At 49.1% G+C, this 19,706-nt stretch overlaps 1 protein-coding gene across 1 annotated transcript; it reads right to left on the bottom strand.

The window, feature by feature from the left end:
• Positions 1 to 16,474: 16,474 nt before the first annotated feature.
• On the bottom strand, positions 16,475 to 19,423 carry BARHL2 (BarH like homeobox 2). Its single transcript, XM_071565324.1, has 3 exons — positions 18,847 to 19,423; positions 17,294 to 17,519; positions 16,475 to 16,787 (listed from the first exon to the last, which is right to left on the bottom strand). The coding sequence occupies exons 1-3, from the start codon at positions 19,421 to 19,423 to the stop codon at positions 16,475 to 16,477; spliced, it is 1,116 nt and encodes a 371-aa protein (XP_071421425.1).
• Positions 19,424 to 19,706: the final 283 nt, after the last annotated feature.

Here is a 19,706-nt window from a genome sequence, read left to right as displayed (position 1 = left end):
CCCCAAAACCCAGCTCAGATAAACACAAGAGTAAAAGCTCATTCCATGTCTCTCACCTAGAAAAGACCCTACCTCCAAGTACCTCAGTACTCAACAGTTAATGTTCTCCTTGGGGAAGGAAATGACCATGTTCTACAAGAGTTTCATCAGTACCAATGACATCATCTCTTTGAACATGTTCAGAAAATACCCCAGGACAATCATATTCTCATTCCATGCACAGAAAAAAACCTGTTTCCAGCAAAGCACAGCCTCACCAACACAAATGTTATTTGCTGTTCAGGAAATCTTACTGCAAAAAACTAACAGTTATTTTACTCTTCACACAGCTTTGCCACAATGTGGGCCAGAAACTTTTTTCCTATTTCACATGACCCTGGCAGCACCACTCCGTTTTCAACCTACCTAACAAAAGTGCTTGTGGGGAAAATATAGCTAATGAAAAACAGACATTGCTTTATCTTCCTGTACATCATCCTGTTGGTTATATTAAAAAATAAATTAAAAAATCAGACAATATGAGTTATCAATTCCCATCCATGACTTACTCAGATTTGGTATAACACTACAGGTCTCAGCATGTATAACTGATTTCTGCTAACTGGTCTCAGCCTAGTATTTTTCACACCTTTTTTGTACTAAATGCTTACAAGTGGTCACTCCACTAGAAACTGTAAGCATCACACCTTTATTTAAAATACTTACAACACAAAAAGCACCAGAAATGAGTATCAAAATAATAATCTTTTATTGTTTGCATTGCAATGAATTCCTGCAGATACATCCCATTATCTTTTATACAATTAAACTCATAATGCCTAACTAAGGTATCAGCCCAGTTGGGTATAGACGCAGTCTACTGCCAGTCAGAACAGACCTTGTCTGTCTTTTAATAATTGCCCAAATAAAAGAAAAATAATGAAGTGCTGTAATTTGCTCATCCAAACTGGTAAAAAACTGTTTGCAAAGAATAACTACAATGGGAGTGAGACACAGGGCTTTGCTAATAAATAATTCTCAGAAATATCTGTTCTCAATTTACTACTTGTACACCATGGGCCAGTCAAAACTTGTCGGACTAGCCAATTTGCCACAGCTCTTGTTTTGAGTCTTTGTGAAGCTGCTGTGTGAGCGCAGTGGGGGCTGCTTTCATCTGTCCCTGGAATCAATCAGTGGGCCTTTGTTTCCCACTGGTCAAAAATATCAGGTGGCTCTGAGAGTCTAATTATTAATGAAAAATTAAATGCAGTACAGGAACATAGCCAAGAGTTGCCCCCTGTCTTCTGCCCTCATTCATGGGGTATAAGTGTCAGGATATTTGTTATAATTCAAAACGTATTGAAGCCAAATTGGGAACTTCAGAGGTGGAAAAGACAGAAATCTAAACATGAAAACAAGAATTGAGACCCTCACTGACAAATCAGCAAATTTCTCCTCCTGCCCCCTTAGCAAATCAGGTGTGCATCTCTAATTATGCAAAGGGATTTCTCTGAGGCCCCGCCCATCAGGGATTTCTCACTGGGAATAGTTTAAACCATGTATATAACTATCTGATTCCCTGATTTCCTGGCCTTGGGGAAGCTTGTAAGTTGAATACCCTACCAAATTCAGGTCTAGCTCTCATAGGAATGGAAAAGGCAGAAGCAAAAACACCTGTCAGAGCACAGACAAAACCCATCAGAGGAGGAGCTTCTTGCTCAGAGACACCTTTTCAGCATTGCAAATCACAGAAACCAGAAGAAGCCAATATGAAAAAAATCTCTGGATGTGATATTATAAGTAGAGTAAAAAAAAATCTCTGGGTGAGACATTATGAGTAGAGTACAAAGCTGCTAGAAATGGTGTACAATGGACAGGTAAAGGTCAATGTTAATCCCTCTCCCATTCAACATACAGAGACAAACCAGGCAGCTCAAATGCATGCCATATAGCAGGTCTGGGCTCCTGCTTACACTGTCTTGAGGGGTAAGTCAATACAGGAAAACAGACCTGAGCACTGCAGAATGTATTTCTTTAGCTGTTGATCATTTTCAAGCAACCAACACTCGTGATTTTTCCTAAGGGGTAAACCTGCTTCCCAACAAGACAATAACCACTGAAGCAGAGAAGGAGGCATGACAAATGTGTGGCAGCTAATAGAAGGCAATGTCTCTGCTTCTTCTCTTGCCCATCACTGTCTTTGCTTTTGAACGTATGTATGAAATGCAGCCACCATTCCAAGTCATGGCTGAGAAATCGTGTGGGAGGCTGTCCTCACCCACAGACAGGAGGGGCTACACACAGCACAAGGGACCCCTCCCAAGGCTCTTCCACCAATACCATCTCACTGAACTTGACCTTCCACCTCCACAGATATTCTTGGTAAAAGTGTTGTTCCCAAGAAGTGAGCACACACAATTAATGAGTGAGTGGAGCTCCTGTCTGTGTTCATACCCTAGATCACACATCCTCTTGATTACAAGATATTGGGTTTTGCTTAGGGAAACTGATGTATCAGAAGAGAAGGACCCTGAGACAGAAAGACTTACAAGAGAAAACAGTAGAAGAAACAGAGACACACTGCTAGTGAGCTGCAGTACAAGCATGGATGTACCAAAGTCCCGCAGCTCTTGAGGCTCTGAACCATATTTGCAGTAACACAGCAAGAAAATCTGCCAGCAACACTCAGGTAGCTGAAAACCTTATCTGCCTGAGTGGTTTCCACCCACAAAGTGCATGGTAAACGAGATCATAACTGTTTCACCTCTCAAGAGAAAGAGACAGATCTGTATCACTCACTTCATATGTGTACTGGTTTAAAGGTAAACCGGCAGGAGAAATAAACTCAACACAAAAGAGATTATAAGTCAGAGTTACAATTTAATAACAATATTACAATAAATGCAATGGCACAAAGAGAAATTGGTTTTAACCCACAAAACTCAGAAATATGACCCAGCACCCTGGGGCACAAACCCCACGTGGTTCCCTTGACTCCAAAGTAAAAGAAAGTGAAAAACCTGTTGGTGCAGCTGACAGTTGCAGTCTGGTTGAAAGTGGTGGTCTTCTCCTATCAGGGTTCTGGTCCTCCTCTGGATCCGACAAGTAGTTCCCCCAGGTCTACAAACGTCCAGATTATGTACTCTCAGGTCCAGGTTGGAGCACCCAGTACCTCCCCCAGGCCGGGGAGTTACCCAATGGGTCATCTGACTCTTTGAGTCATGGGGTATTTTTTGAATCACTGATGACCCATTAGCAGACATGCCCCCTCAGGCTGGGTGTGATGGTTCTAACGACTCCCTGGAGGGGAGTTATCACAGCTCTTATCTCACAGGTGTCTTTCACACCCCGAGGAGTCAGAGGTGCCCTGGGCAGCTGCTGCAAATTGTCCCTTGTTCTTGGGAAATAACTAGAGGGAATAGAATACATAGCTTTGGTTACCCCCACACAGTGATAAACTGGTCCCACCTGCTGAACTAGGACAATATGAACATATGCTAAATCAGTGCAGATTAGCTCTCCTCAGTGCCTGGGAATTGATGTCCTTATCCCCTCTGCACCAGAAAAGACTTTCTTATTCTGCAAGAAAATTTTGAAGTGTTTAGTTAAACCACCTCCAATCTGCAAGCCTTCCTAGTTATGCACCCAGAAATCACTTCCAGCTCCTCCATCCCTGACACATGAGATGAAGTATGGCAACTGCTCAGAACTGTCTACCCTGAGTGCTTTTCTAGAAGGAACTCATCCAAAGGAAAATACTGGTCACCTAGGCACAAGCAGAGCAACCACTTTCAGACCAGACTTTTGACTAGCAGAATACTATGCATTCATATTAATTTTGTTGGCCACATGGTTTGGACACTAATTATCATTCTAGCATAAAGCCCCTGGAGACTACACAATAAACACACAGCAGATTAGAGCAGTGGAAGGGTATAAACGGATGGATAGATGAGGCTTTTTCATTCCCAGTTTAATTACAGTTTCTGGTTGTTTCTCTTCTCACTGGGAGCTCAGTGGCAAACGTGAAAGGCCTTCTGCAACACATGAAAACCCAGCTCTACAGACTTTACTCACATACTGCTATCACAGAGACTATTCCACAATTAAAGGTTATCCACATGAGTAAGGGATGATGAGTGTACAGAAGCATTGCAGCGTTGGCTCCAAAGTTGGTTCCTGCTCCGGCAGGGTCTGCTGTCAGCTCACTTGTCTCCCTGCACCTCCTCTCCACACTGGGCACTCTGCTTCAGAATTGCAGTCTTGGACTTCACCAGCCAAATTTGACCAGATAAATACAGATAACATTGTTCTCAGGGCAGGCAAAAAGCTCTTAGAAAAACGTTTTGAACAAACGTGTTTTAAGATTTTCAACCTTTCTGCCATAACAACTGAAACACCTCAAAGTAGTTTTAAATGCTGTTTAAGGTTGCCTCATACATTTTACATCATAAATTATTAAGTGACTTAATGGACAATGCATTAGAAGGAAAACAGGCAAATTACAGAATAATTTAACTGTTGCAAAGAAACAGAGCAACTTGCAGGACGTACAACACTCTATTTTGACACAGAATGCCTGAAGCTAAAGCAATTAAGGCTGCAAAATATTGCCGGCTGACATGATGTGTATGTAAATTTGTCATTCATTGGCAAGGGTTTGTAACAATCACAGTAATGTGCACAATAAAACAACCATGTGGCATAAAATGCTTTCTGCTAAGAGTACTCAGAAAATGGTGGTTATGTATCATTTAAGCATATCGCTATTATACACAGAGTAGTTCATTACAAAAGATACCTCTCCAATACAGGTAGCCCTTCAAAACATTCAGAAGATAGCCCTTCAAAATATTATTTACCATTGTTTCTGCACAGGATCATGAAAGAAATATTTCTTAAGTTACTTTTAACAGCTACTGCAAGATTTTCACCAGAAATTCAAATTCTAGTGAATCAACCCCTCCAGGCTAATTTTTAAAAGCTCACAAATTCCCTGTAATTTGCCAGGAGAGCTAGCAAAGAAAGAGGGTCCTCAAAGATGCCAATACTTATATTGCTGAGTTAGTTATTTTATGTAAAACTGAGATTAATAAAAGAGGCAATGAGACCTTTTGAGCCCTTATCAAAAGCTGTACATCTAACTGTCAGTCTTTCCCATCTGTACACCTGTACAGACAAACCTGACGCTTTAGGTGCCCCTGCTTCTCCCTGGAAGCAGAGTAAAGCAGGAGTAGTTTGTTCACTGAGGTCTTCGTAACAAGGCAGGTAATAAACATCTTCATCCCAAGTATTACAGTTTCTGCTATGACCTTTACAGAATGAAAGAAATAAAAAATAAAGCCCTGGGGGGCCTAGGCCCAATCCCAAGCCTATTACTACAGGAAGAAGGCTAAAAACCCCAAAGAGAACACACTGGAGGAGGCTCAGATCCCCTCAGCCATCTTTCCTACGTTCCAGAAGTCCTGCTGCAGGTTTCCTGCCCTCTCCACCACTCATGCCAAGGAGCAGCCTCTTGGGCTGCCTCAGACGTGCTTGCAAGTGCCATCCCAACATGGGCAGAAAGACTGGTATGAGTAATCAGTAAATTAGAAATACAAGGGACAGACCTAGATGAAAACAAACACTACACCCACCCATTTTGAAAGCCCTGGATTTCTATATGGGGGTAATGGATCCATGGATGTGGCAAGGCTCCCCAGTTCATGTCCTTTGGCCCTCATGCACAGAGCACAGCCTCCCAGCACAGCCCCAGTCTGCCAGCCTGCCTTGATCTCCCAGCTAGACCAGGGCCTTCTCCCGCCAAACCTCCCCACACATCTCTACAAAGTTGCCCCAGGAGACATCCTTCCTTCTAGGACTTACGTGCTTCATCCTGTCTTATCTTCTCTGCCCCAAAAGACCTTTGCAGAAACAGGGAGGAAAAAATTGGTTTATCTTAATAGCTGATGGGCGAGATTACTGACCAGCAGTGGGGCTTGACATGAAAGAAGCATAAGTGAGGTCTTGTCAGAAACATTAAGAGCTCTCTGAGGTACATGCAGCTTGGTTCCCAGTGACACCTTGGCCTCCACCAACATTCCTCAGCTCATGTGAGGGAATTCCCCAAACTGCAACAAGCTGCCTCTAATCTTTCAGCAGCTTTTGTTTTTCCAGTGATTTTCTGATGCAGTGAATTAAAATGTCTCCACTCTATATACAATGTAAGAGACACATGGAAGGAAATGAAATGGAAGAAGTCTATGTTTTAAATTTCTGCTCTGGACCACATTTGAGGAAACCATCCAAAAGAGTGCAATAGGCCTTCGATAGAGTGAAACACGGGATTTTCCCAAGAAGACTTTAGAACCACATCTATTGTATTTGAACACCCCATTTGTGGGATGCAGAAAAAAAGCAGATACCCCAAAGTGTCGTGTTTTTTGACAGGCAAGATCAAGGTATGCATCCACCCAGGATGCCTCTCTTTCTCCACACTGCATTCTGGCAAATGCATCTTGCTGAAGACGGTGGCAACACAGTAACATCATAGAAGGAATTGGGGGCAACTGAATTCCACCCCAGAGGCTACAAGCAGAGACTGAAGGCCAGCATCTCCTACCTTCCCACCAAAACACCAAGGTCAGCCAATAAAAGCCTACAGTGACATCACTCAGGACTAGCCTCTTCCTCTGGGGTTGCAGGAAGCTGTAACTAGAAAATCAGCATTTTCAATTGCCATGCCAGCACAAGGGCAGCTCCTGGCAAATGACAGTGCTGGAGCAGTACCTTGATACATTGTCTGTTTCTCACCCAATGTCCTCACTCCTTGTTTCAAGTGCCTCTCTTGTAGTTTGCTGTCAAAGGATAGAAGAGGATGAGGGAAAAGGGTGAATTTTAAACCATCTCTCCATATAAATAGAATAGGTTATACATGCCTTTCTGAAGTACAGTATTAATCCCAATTGTGCCATAAAATATATATGACTCACTTGAGCCTTGTTCTCTGGTGAGTTATGAACTATTATGTCACTCATGGGATAAGTATTATGTCTCTTAAGGGACTATCACCTTTCCTCTATTTTATAATATAAAACTTCATTGAAACCTGCCATGCCTGATATAAGCAACTTCTCATCAAACACATTAAGGCTTTTTTTCTTACAGCTTCCTTTATTTAGCTGGTATTCATATCACAGTGAGTTCGTTCAGATGCAACATACGCATAAATTAGTATGTAAGAGAAGCAGTCATTTAGCAGAATTTTTTCTTTAATAAATCTGGTGATATTTATATTTCATCACAGAGCAGAAAGGGTGTTTTTTTTACACATTTAAAGATTTATTCCTGTAGTAAGTATCCAATTAATAGGGCTTTAGCATGCAGACAGGATTTGTATTTATGCTGAAGAAAATGTGTTCTCATTATACTTTTATTCTCATGTTAGATTTATCGTGGGTTCCAATATAATTTATTTTAGTAGCTCCATTTTCTAATTCTTTATATTTACATGTCTTTTCCAACAAAAATAATAATACATAAATAATACCTGACAACACTTTGCAGATTTTCTCTATTTGTATGCTTCAATTCTCTAAGCATCTTGGAATGGAAATGCTGTGAACTACAAAGGAAATCTCTATGTGATCTCTATTACATGAAAAATTATCATTTTTATATCCTCTTCACTCTGCCAAGTTCTTTCCAGTTCCTGTTTGCAATGCATGAAAGTAGGCAACTAATGGTAGCAAACCCAAGAAGGAATACTCACTACATAGACTTATATTTTCAATGTGTTGCTGCAATTAGCAGTGTCAGAGGACAGCCTGCTGCATTGCAGCAGAGAGCTCTTTCCTATTTACTGTCATATGTATTTTTCCATAGGCTTTTTGGATTGCTGGCATGGGATTTATGATAACACAATCCTAGCCTTGCTATCCTGCAAACTGCTGCCGAGAACAATGTTTGTTAAGTAACATTTTGCCTAGTCCCTAACTCAGCCTGCTCAGGTTTCCGCTGGTGTGCAGTGGGATAGGAAGTTGAAACTACAGAGAGACTGGCCTCACAGTCACCAGCTAACATCTCCAACATGAGAAGATCTTACGTTGAGCAAGTGTTTCCACACATTCTGCACCTCCTAATACAAAGGTTACTACAGGGTGCTGTACAGTAGTTTCCCAAGCCTGTACAGTTTAAGACAGCATTCTTTTGCAACCCATGCAGAGCTTTAGCCTCAGCGCTAATCCCAGCAGGTTAGGCTGATGGCAATCAGGCAGGGCAGAGATAGCATATGACTGGAGAAGCCAGCTGAGTTACACTGCAGACATAATACTATATGTAAGAGCCAAATCAGGCCAAGTGCTGTTGCAGTAGATGTTGCTTTCATTTTGCATTATACCCTCTGCTGGGGAAAAAAAATGACTTTGTGTTAGATATCACATCTAATTATTCCTGTTGGGCTGGCCCAGAGGAATGTCAACAGTGCATTGTAAGTGCTAATTGGGGTGTCCATGCTCTGCAGTAGATTTGGGATACAACACCCAAGACTAGGGAGGTTAAGCATGTTTTAGAGTACTGTATCATAATGAGCTTAGTCTCCATGGAAGAGCCACAGCTTTGGTACACACTTTGCGCTGCATTGCCCAAGATCCACACCAGCATGGTGTTTAAAGCAAACTGTCCATGACCACCACTACTAGCAACCAGGAAAGGTGAGCAGTCTTCCTAGTGCATGCTGAAAATGCTCAGTAAAATGAAGTGACATGAAGAGAGAAGGAAAAAAGAGAAAGGAGAAAGGGAGGAAAGTAAAGGGGAGGCATAAGGGGAAGACTGCTGAAGAATTAAATAAATAAAACATTGCAAGTGTGATTACCTTGCCTCCCACTGTTTTAGGCAGATAGACAGAAAAGCTCCGTAATCTATTAGATTCATGTGATGTAATATGGGTTGAGCTGCTGGTGCCTATACAGGGGCTCCATTGCAGACAAATACTTTGCTGCTTTTTCTCATAGATTCTTCTGATGAAGTATTAATCTAGCATTATTTCAGAACTTCTAATGCAGAAAAAATACATTGTTTTGGTATAGGGACAGGGATGGTACTTGAACACACAGGATCCAGGCAAATTACTAGAGACAAACCCCCAAAGCACGCTTTTTTGACAGCCTTCCTTTTCCACATTACTCTATCCTGCTTTAGAGCACCAGTTGGAAAGAAGCTGCACATTTCTTTCAGAGTGCTGGGGCAGCAGTGTCTGCTGTGATATCCCACCTTTCTACATACTCAGGCACTGATTCATCACTTTTACCAGACAGCTCTTAAAACTTTTAGGAATTCTTCTTGTTAGATCTTCACATAGTGAAGCCGAAGTATTTAAAGCTACATCATGCCTGCTAGTCTATCAGGCTATAAATCTGACAGGGAGCTACTCCACGCCCTTTTGTGTTATGGGGGACCTTTTGTGCCACTCAGTGCACTTGTGCCACTTCCATGGACAGTGTTGCATCAGGTCAGCATCCTACTTTAAACAAACCATACAACAGGGTGTTACTTGACAGAAAAGGCTTCAAGCCTGATAAATACTGTACTTGTTCAGATTTTGAGGCAAGAACGTAAGAAGGAAGTCTGAAAGACTATTGTAAGGACAAAGATGAGGCCCCAGATGTATTCTGTGTTTCACACAATCCTGCAGTCATTATTACCCTGTATGGTAATGCAGAAGAGGTAGGCAATTATTCTCAAGCTTACCTTATATTATGTGTTCTTCCTGACTTCAGAATAAAATGTAACCGTGCCAGACTCCACAGAAAACATAGGGTAAAATCTCACAGACAGACTGTCTGACTGTGCTGGCTCTGGGGACAAGGTCTGGGGAGGGCAGTACAGGAGGGGTGCTGGCTCAAGCTCTTTGAGCCATGGGCTGCATCCTTCCAGAGAGGACAGCACACAAGAAGCTGCACTTCCACTATGTATATTCACTGTGAGGTGAAGCTGCTTCTGAGAGAGAGACAACTCACTAAGTGCAGGATTTGCCAAATTGTTCTCAGCAGTGATATCCTGAGGTTAGTCGCCTGGGAAATACTCTTTTTAAGGACACTATCCTGAGAGAGCAGCTCCAGTTCCTTTTCCTCACTTCATATTCATCAAGACCAGTGCAGCTGCACAATTGAATCAAATTTTGGTAATAGGTGTTTTACCCCGACTGCATATGAAAGAAGTGACAACACTGCATGTTCGTAGAACGATACCACTCATGGGGACACCTGTCCTTGGCATGGAAGGAAGTGAGAGGTATTTGCACGTGCATGTCTAGTTGGAGAAAAGGCCACTTGAATTTACATGGGGGCATAACAGAAAACAAATCAATGCATGCCTGCATCAAGATCTAGAAGAGAGATGCATGTTCAACAGCTGAAAACCTACCAAGAAACTGTGTGTGCACAGCCTGGATCTAGATATCTCTGTCTCATATTTTACGCACTGCCACAGAAAAAATGCCCACTTCACATATACTGCAGAAAGTGAAGAGGAAGAAGAAAATATTACTCTCATTCTGCACATCTTTTTCACTGTCTGGATCCACTAGTAGTATTTTCGTTTGCTTTCTGAGATAGCATAAAATTGGGAGGGCATTTGTGACAAAAAGCTAAATAAACATTTAATGTATCAGGACTTGTCATACCGTTTCTGTGCACCACCACTATCGATTTCCTGGTAGTTCTCCTTTCCTACCTAACTTCATTAAAGAATAAAAGTAAAGTAATAAGTCATTTCACACTCTGTCTGACCATTATACAATAATAGCAAGATTTCATGCAAGGGTACAACATTATGCCCATCTGCAATCACAGTCTCTTTGCAAAAATCTCAATTCACACTTCACATGCAGCTAACCTTGTTACCATTCCGTTCCTAAACCCATCAGTCTTGCAGCTGCACGTCTTCACAGCCCAACATCTTAAAATTCATCACTTTGACACCCTCACATCCCTACAGGTCAAACTAAAGACACCAACCAAGAATAATTAAGGGGTACCCCAGATGTTTAGTTAACTTCTAGCCAGCCTTTCCCAGAACTGGGTACAGTTCTCAGTTCATATGCTAGAGATCCATGAACAGTGCTTGTTTTAAGGGAACAAGACCTCCAACAAATTTCAGAGCTCTCCAACCCACTCTTTTTTTTTCTTCTTTTATTTTTTCCTTTTTTTTTAACAAGTATAGCTCTTTGAGTTGGAATTCGAAAAAGAAGCGTGATAATGAGTAGGTTCAGGGAAGGAAAGGTGTTATCTCATTAAGGTAATTACTAAGATATCCCCACCATTACCTCGTTTTGAAAATGTGGCAATTAAACCGCCCTACATGGGCTCCCAGAGACAAGACAGTCTCGGACAACTTTTGTGTGCCCGGGCCGGGATGAAGGGGGGCAGCGATCCCGTGGGGCACGGCCCGGGGCAGAGAGGGAGCCGCCGGGAGCCTCCGCGAACAAGGGCCCGCGGCTGCGCCGCAGGCAGAGCACAGCTCCCCCCGGGGAGGGCACGACGGTGAGGGGAAGCCCCGGGGGTCCCGTCGGGCCCCGCATCCATCGCTACCGACGCAAAGCGCCTCACTTGTATTCCTTTGAAATCCGCAAATTTTGAGGACCGGCGTTTGTGTGCTTCCATTAATAGAAGCGACTTGTGAAAAATAGGGCATATGAATATGGAAAGGCAGTTTTAAATGCGATGGACGCTTGGCTGGACCTGCTCTCCGGCTGGAAACACGCAGAGACAGGCACGGGCTCCGGCTGCCCCACGGCCCGTTGGACGGCGGGAGCAGCCCAAGGGAGGAAAGAAGTTCGGGGCTTTTACGTGAAACGGGACCCAAGGGGAACGGCGCCTTCGGGGGTCGCCTGTCCGACCCCTGTCGGTCCCGATGGATCTCCGACCCCATTAGCTGTGCCCCTCCATGGACCGCGGGGGTAATTTCGATGCTGTCCCCGAAACGGTACAGGCGGCTCCTCCCATAGGACGAGGGCAAAGGACTATCCCTTGCAGGCCAGGTTATCCGTAGCCCCTTTTCCTCGCAAACGGAGCTTCACGATAAACCGGCTGCCGGGGAAGAAACCCGGTGGTGTCACTGGCGGGAGACGTGGGCTTAGCAGCAACACAGAATAAAAGAGAGAGGAAAATGTGTACTTTCAACCTGAAACGGTTATTCGCCGCCCACCCCCGCCGCCCCTGGACTGGGACTATTTCTTACATTATGATGGCTTTTGCCCTTTCCATAGGTGAGCTCAGCCCAGCTGCACCCACCCCGCGCCCTGGGCTGGAGTCAAGGTTTTCCAGTGGGCTGCAATAAGGATTTAGGGTGACTTACAACGTACATTTGCACGGAAGCGTGGTATGAATTTGGAGAAAAGTAAACTCTGCTAAAGGATAAAATAACAAAAGTTATACCCCCACTCGAACAAGAAACAGTAAAACCTGCAGGAGCAATAGCCAAGCCCCGAGCGCCAAAACGGCCTTCCATGCGGACAGCTTGTAAACGCAACCAGGGTGACCCGCATGGAAGGGAACTCGACTGGGTGCTCTTACTAGTTCCCTTCCTCCGAGTCGGACTCGCTTGCCTGGCTGGGAAAGTGGATTCAGCTCCCGAGCACCCAGCTGCCACACCGACGTGAAGGCAATCACCCTAGGAGCGGCAAAGACAATGCTCGTTCCTGTACCCTAGTCCAGCGGAGACTCCTTTCTCACTTTCTACTCCAACGATGGCCAAGCTAATCCCCCGAGAGGCTGAAGTAATTAAACATCATCCTGCTGCTGCATCCCGCAAGAGAGCCCATCAACCAAGGACGGCAGAGTAGCCTGCCCGCGGCTGTGCTGCCGGGAGGGCTCAGCCCAGCGCCCAGAGCCCAGAGCAAGTAGCCGAAACCTGTCTGAGCGTACCAGGGGTTCCCCGAAGGAACCTCCCGTGCCGTGCTCACCTTCAAAACATGTAGCACGAGCCAGAAGAAACAAATCAAAGGGGGACCGAGCACAGGGTCTCCCGGGTCCCACCGCGGCCGCGCCAGTGTCAGTCCAGAGCGACACGACACAGGGGAAACGGAGCGGCCCTGTACAGCTTTTCACCCCTCCTGCTGGTGGAGGCAACGCTCAAACACCCAACAAACAGCCCCCGCACAGGGCCGAATGGCCAAGACTGGGCTAGGACAGGGCCTTTCTCCCGGACGGTGGGTAGCGGGGACATGAGCCAGGTGGCAGCCTCCTCCATCTTCACCATGGCCCGCCGGTAAGCACCGGGGAAGGCGGCATGGGGTCCAGGAGGACAGGATGCTCCTGTGCTGTCCGGCCGGTCCGGCCTCTGGAAGGTTGGGCGGTCCCTCGGGGCGGACCATCAATGGGTGCGGGCCGGGCCCTTCCGCGCCGCCCGGAGCTGTCCGTGGTGCTGAGAACGGGCGGAGCCGCCGCCGCCCGGCGTGGTGCTGGCGTCCCCGCGGCTGGAGGGGCCAGAGCCGCCCCGCTCTTTGCGGGCCACTGTCCGGTACAGGGAAAGCAAACATTTCTGGCGACCCCGCGGGTTGCCGCGGTCCCTCGCGTACAGACAGCTCTGCTACAGCCTCACAGACTGTGTCCACGCTCAGCGACACCAACGGCCAGATCTTTCCCGGCGGGTGCCTGTATTTCCCGCCGTTTGATACTGAGAGAGCCCACTCCGTTCGTCTAGCAATAGTAGATGGGTTTGATTGTTTGTTCACAACAATTTCCAGAGCCGAGAGCAGGTCTTGGCCCAGAGAGGGGAAAGGCTTGAGAGGGACCGGGACTGCAGGAATTCAACAGTTTAGCACCAAATCTGGGGCGGCCGCGAAGAAGGCAGTTGTTCGGGGAAGGAACGTGGACGAACCCCTACCGGTATGGCTGGAAAGTATGGCAGCCAACGGCGCCGAGCCGCGACCCTTGCCTGGCCCCGCGCCGTGCCGTTCACCGCGCTGCACCAGCAGGTGGGATGTGGCCCCACGCATCTCGGCCCGCCGCCTGGCTGGCTCTTTGTCCTGTTGCAGCGCGCTGAAATGCGGGCCCGTGTGCCGGGGGCTTTAAACAAGCAAAGGATCCCGTTACTTCTCCGTCTAGGGGCAGCCGGACCTCGGGTCGGCTCCATCCCTGTGAGAACGGGGAGCGGGACAAACTAAGCCCCACTTCCCAAATGGGGAAAGGAAGAGTGAGAAAGAGCGATTCCTGCCTCAAACCTCCTCCCTTCACATGCACTTTCCAATTGGGTCTGGAAATACGTTTCAGGGGAGGTGGTGGTTCCTCGTTCCCCTCCTGCAGGACCCTCTGTTTTAGACACCAACCAACACGGCATAGACAGCCCACAGCCCTGCCACATTCTCCTCTCCTCTCTCGCTCCTCCCCGCTGCCGTTCCCAAAGCACCAACGGCCTCCGGCCCGAGTGGGCACCCCGCGGCCAGTCCTGCTTGTGAGGTGAACACATCTATTTTGCATGAACTTTCCTTCCTTGTTTTCACTACTTTTCAGAGAGTGTATGCAGCCAAAAACGAGCCATCGAGAATAACGACCCAGAAGTAGCTTTTCCAGTTGAATCGCCTCCATTCGTGAGAATTTCGATGCTTAGACTCAGGAAAAGGCGCTGACGAGCCCAAATTTCCTACTTCCTTGCCCAGCCCACATAAGATGCCTTTCCCGGGAAAGTCTCGGCGGCGATGCGGGACGGACAGACTGCTCTGGACACTTAGGGGCCCCCTTCCCGATCGTTTCTACGGGGGGTATTTGGGAACCGCGGCGGAGACATGGGGGAAGAGTAAGCGGTCGCCGCAACACAGGCGAAAATCGAAGTGGGCGTTCCCGACCGGGTCCCCTTTTGTTAGATCAAGGCAAAGGTCAATATGGTTTTAACGCGAATTTATTAGCACAGAAATCAGCAAGCCGCTCGCTAATTAGCAAAGCCCAAATAAACGTGCCTGGAGGCTTCTCTTTCCCTTTTTTCGTTTGTTTTGTGGGTTTTTTTTCTCAAAAGAAAGGGGACCCACGAGCAAAAACAGAGTGTGGGGGGGGAAGCGCCAGATCCTCAGAGGAGAGGATAATATGGGACTTTATGAATGTTTTATGGGTAATTGCTGTATAAATTTCTAATTTCGCAGGGGGTGTTCATCTCCAAAGGCTGGGGACTGACCTGTTCCCGGGGCCCAGTGAAGGATCACAGTTCCCGGTCCCGACCCGTGCTCTCTTTCCCCCACGGGATCCGGCAGCCGGGCGGCCCAGGCGGGTATGGGGAAGGAAGGCGCTCTGCAGGAAAGCTGCCTGCCAGGGGAAGGCGGGGGTGAGACGGGCAGACATAGCAATAAAGTGCAAAGGCCAGCAGGGCTCGGGAGCTCCGTGTCCGCCGGGATTCCTCTGCCTCCCCTGCCTGTTTCCCCTCGTTACTCACCCCGACCGCCGGCGCTCTCTGCTTGTACCAGCTCCGCGCGGAGACAGCTGCCGGGCCGGGGCCACATCCCCAGGTCCTGCACGGTCCCGTCGCGCCCGCCCCCAAGGGCCAAAGCCTCTACCCACCGCCGCCCTGCCCAGGTGCTTAAAATAACAGCGAGGGACACGACGGCTGCGGGGGTATTTGATTTTCCTTTAAAATACAGATAGGGAAAACAGCGCCGGTTAAGAAATGACGAGCCTAAAACTCAAATATATATTCAATATAGTACTCAAAATAAAAAAGTGGCATCTGCTTTTTCTACTCCGAATTTCTTGAGTTCTCGTCACAGGGAAATTAGCTACCTTGAATTTTCATGTTCGTTAAAAAAAGATAAAGTTTATTTCTGTTTGTTCGGTTTTCCCCTGAAAATTTTCAGTGACAAAAAAAAAATCTATATTTTATCATCTAAGCATTTATTTTACTGAATCCAAAAAGACATGAAAAGGGATAGGGAAGAACCACGTTTGATCGTTTTAAACTAACGTATAGAAGTGAAATTCTTTTCTCCTTTTTATGGACGACATATAATAAATATGATATAGCACTCAGCACTAGGTCTGTACAATTCTGTTCGCATTAGGGAGCATGCCACTTTGCAATATGAAAAAAAAAAAAAGAAATGAGGAAAAATCAGTGCAAAGTTCTCAGTTCCCCCGGTCTTCTCCGGCGGGCGGGGGTCGAGGCGCTCTCATCCCTCCGTCCTCCACAGCCGTTAGTCTCTCCGGCGGGCTCGGGCTCTCTCTCCCTCTCCTCCTCCACCCCCTCCGTCCCTTTCTCTCTCCGAGCTCCAAGTCCTGCCTCGCAGGAGCCGAGGTCGGCGGGTCGCCCCGCGGCTCTGCCCGCCTTACCCCGCGTGTGGTCGTTTCACTTACGGGCTTGGCTCTGGGTTTACGGTTCAAGAGTCCCTGCTCTGACTGATCGCCTCCCTCGGTGGCCGGTGGCTGCCTGCAGAAGCTCTTGCCCCTCGGCTTCCCCTCGCTTCCTCCTCTGCGGTGCTGGGGCTTGTTTGGGGACGGGGAGGGGAAGGGCTCGTTGCGGACACCGCGTTGCCGTTTCACCGAGGGTGCGGGGTGCCGGGCATTGGGTTGGCCAGGGGATTGAGGGCCGGCTGTCCGCCGGGCCCCAGCCCGTGGATCAGCACCCGCGGCACCAGGGGCCGCTGGAGCTGTGGGTGCGGCGCGGGGGGAGTCCGGTACATGCTGCTATACATGGCTGCGGCCGCCGCAGCCGCCGTCGTACTGTCCATGCTGCCCAGCAGACTGGGGTGATAGAAATAAGGCGAGGGGAACATCCGCTGCAGCGCTGAGTAGTTCCCGGCCTCGGCCAGCAGCTCCAGGCCCACCGCTGTCTGCCGCTTCCACTTCGTCCTGCCGGGAGAAGCAAGAGTCGGCTGCAGGGCGGGCGCCACGATGGGTCACTTCGCCCGGTTTTGCGGAGCTCCGCGGGCAGTGAGCCCCCTCCCATACGCGGGCCCACGTCACTGGGGCTCCGACGAAGCGCACCGGTCCCGTAAGCCCGCACAGGGTGCTATCCTCTGCGCTGTTTCCTCCCGCAGCCCCGCACCCCACGACACATGCATACGGCGACTCTGGCCAAATTAATAACCGCGGTACACCGTTAGATCTCAGCGCGCTGACACTAATGGTCTGCGACAGAATTAGGGTGGCTGCAACCGTATGTAATGAGACAGAAAATTATGGCAGCGGTGACAGGGGCCGGACCCCCCAGCCCGCCACTGGGGAGGGCGCGGGGCAGGCGTCGGGACTTCCCTGCACCACCCTAGGCTACCGCGGGCAGGAACCCAGCAGCGTCTGCCCGCCCCCTGGCTCTGCGGAGAGACCCTGGGTCGTCGCTCCGCCTGGGCCCATCTTACCTCCGGTTCTGGTACCAGGTTTTGACCTGCGTGTCGGTGAGGTTGAGGGCGGCGGCCAAGTCCATGCGGTCCTGCACGCTCAGGTACTTCTGCCGCTCGAAGCTGCGCTCCAGCTGGTTGAGCTGGTGGTCGGAGAAGGCGGTCCGTGCCTTCCGAGGCTTCTTGGCGCGCACCGGCGGGCTGTCCCGACTGCTGCTGATCTCCCGATCGCCCTCCTCCTTTGTCCCTGCGAGTGAGCCGAAGCGCGGTGAGGGCCGGCGGGACACCGGCTCGGCCCCTGCCCCGCCCCGCCGCGGTTACCGGACCTCGCCGCCCGCTCCCCGGGGGCTCCTCCGGGGCACGGGGGGAACGGTCAAGTATGGCAGGGGGCGGCGGCGGCGAGCCCGTCCGGGGAGCGGCGGGATTTCCACTCTCCGTTTGCCAGCTACAGGGCTTTCGTTATTTTCTCGCCCTCTACCCCCGGCCCGAAACGCCGGGAAATCGATCTGTCAATCCGGCTTCACTCGGGCCCGGGTTTGTGGCGCTCCTTGATCTTCCCCGCAGGAAGAACAATAATCTCCCTAATTGACCCACTGGGGAGGTTGGTGCACACAAAAATGGCCAGACCAGACCGTACATCTGGTTTGGGCACTCCTATGCTAATGCTAAAAGAGCAAAATTAGCGGCACTCGTGGGCACCTCGCTGCTCTGAGCCTGGCGAAAATAGCTCGTTTGGGCAAAATAAGGAAAATGTGTCCTGCTGCCTCTCGGCTGCACCGGGCTGCCTGCGAGAAGGGCAGCTCCGCCGACGCCAAAGGCAAAAATATCCCCTCTCCCTGCTCGCCTTTTCTCACTCTTTTCCTCCCTTCCTCTTCCCATCGCTATTTTCATTGCCGAAGCCCTCACGGAAGGGGCTTCCCCATAAGCACGAAAAGCCAAATTAAAAAAAAAAAATAAAACCGGAAAAATAAAGCTTCTATCCCGGCGCAGGAGAAACGCGAGGGTTTTGCCAAACACAAAGCCCTTCAACCTCCTTCTGCCGACCGCGGCCCGAGTTGTTGTTATTATTATTATTTTATTTTCAATTAAAAGTTGAGGGGTTTTTTTCGCTGATTTGGTATTGATTGCTGGGGAAGTGGAATTTTTAAGCTTAATGTTATTTTAGCTCGAATGAGCAAAAATTAAAAGGCTGAAGGCACAAAGTGCAGCTGAGCTGCCATTCTTAGAAAGCCAGAGAATCATTTATGTGCATTTGCATTAAAAATAAATACAGTCTGATTTCCCATGTGATCCCACTGCTCGCGCTATTTTCTTAAAAACAGGGAAGTCAAATTTGAAATTAAAAAAAAAAAAAAAAGAAAAGAAAGAAAGAGGAGGAAAGGCCAACAGATAGTAAAAAAAAGGCAATTTCATTTCCTACCGATTTTATCCCCGCGGTAGCGAGGATCAGCGAGTGGCCCCGGTAGAGTGAGCGCTCATATCGCTGATTTTCGTTTCACCGATGAGGCCGAACGCCGCAGCCCCGGTTGTACCCGCGGCCGAGGCGTTGCGTAGCCGGGCCGGGTCATACTCACCGTGGCATTTCATGTCCCCCTGCGTGTCGTCGCGTTTATCGAGCTTGGCTTTGCCGTCCTCCTGCTCCAGTTTGGGCCTGAAGCTCTCCGGGGCCGCGCTGCCCTCCTGCTTGGGAGTGTGATGGGGAGAGGGGACGCTGGTACTGTAAGGTGCACACGCCGCCAGCGGTTTGCTGTCGCCCAAAATGTCCTTAATTAAAAAAGAAGATGTGGAAGTCCTGGGACCGGAGCTGGCTGAGCCCAGCTGGGACGGCGGCGGCTGCGGGGGAGATGGCTGCAAACTCGGCGGCGGCGGGTGAGGGCCGAGGTGGAGGTGGTGCGGCGGCGGCGGCGGGAGGCTTTCCGTCACCCCCAGGTGCGGCTCGGGGTGCTCCATGCTCACAGAGATGGGCGACGAGGGCGCCGTCCCCACGGTGTCGATTTCCGAGCAGGGGGACGGCGTGGCCTGGTTCCTAAAATCCGCCGGCCGGCCGTCGCCGTGGGAGCGAAAATCTCCGTTCATGACTCCGGGGCTGCCGGTGCTGCCACCTGACAGGATCGTGTCTATCCCGAAGCTGGACCCGCTCGGCCCCTCCATGGCGGACCACTCAGCGCCACGTCCGCATCCCCGTGGGCGGCCACGGGTGTCTCACCGGGAGTGGAGGAGAAGGGATGTGGGAGCGGAACCGGGTTACCCCAATCCGCGCACCGGCGGAGCGGGCGACACTAACGCAGGGCCCCCGCCGAGCAGCACATCGCCGCCAGGCCGGTTCGCCGCTAACTAACTTTGTTGCGGGAAGTTGCGGTCGCGGATCGGGGCGGACACCGGCCACTGCGGCGCGCCCGCCCGTGCCCACCGAGCTCCTCTCGGCGGCGGCGAC

Source organism: Pithys albifrons, chromosome 10, assembly GCF_047495875.1.
Source record: "Pithys albifrons albifrons isolate INPA30051 chromosome 10, PitAlb_v1, whole genome shotgun sequence".
Taxonomy (NCBI): Eukaryota; Metazoa; Chordata; class Aves; order Passeriformes; family Thamnophilidae; genus Pithys; species Pithys albifrons.
This window is presented reverse-complemented; position numbering and strand designations above follow the sequence as displayed.

What these genes read in the sequence shown, in the direction of transcription:
- BARHL2 (XM_071565324.1), bottom strand. Translation starts at nt 19,423, where the DNA reads ATGGAGGGGCCGAGCGGGTCCAGCTTCGGGATAGACACGATCCTGTCA. An exon ending in GGGGGACATGAAATGCCACG is followed by an intron (nt 17,520 to 18,846) that starts GTGAGTATGACC and finishes GCTCACTCGCAG; the next exon opens with GGACAAAGGAGGAGGGCGAT. An exon ending in ACCTGGTACCAGAACCGGAG is followed by an intron (nt 16,788 to 17,293) that starts GTAAGATGGGCC and finishes TTCTCCCGGCAG; the next exon opens with GACGAAGTGGAAGCGGCAGA.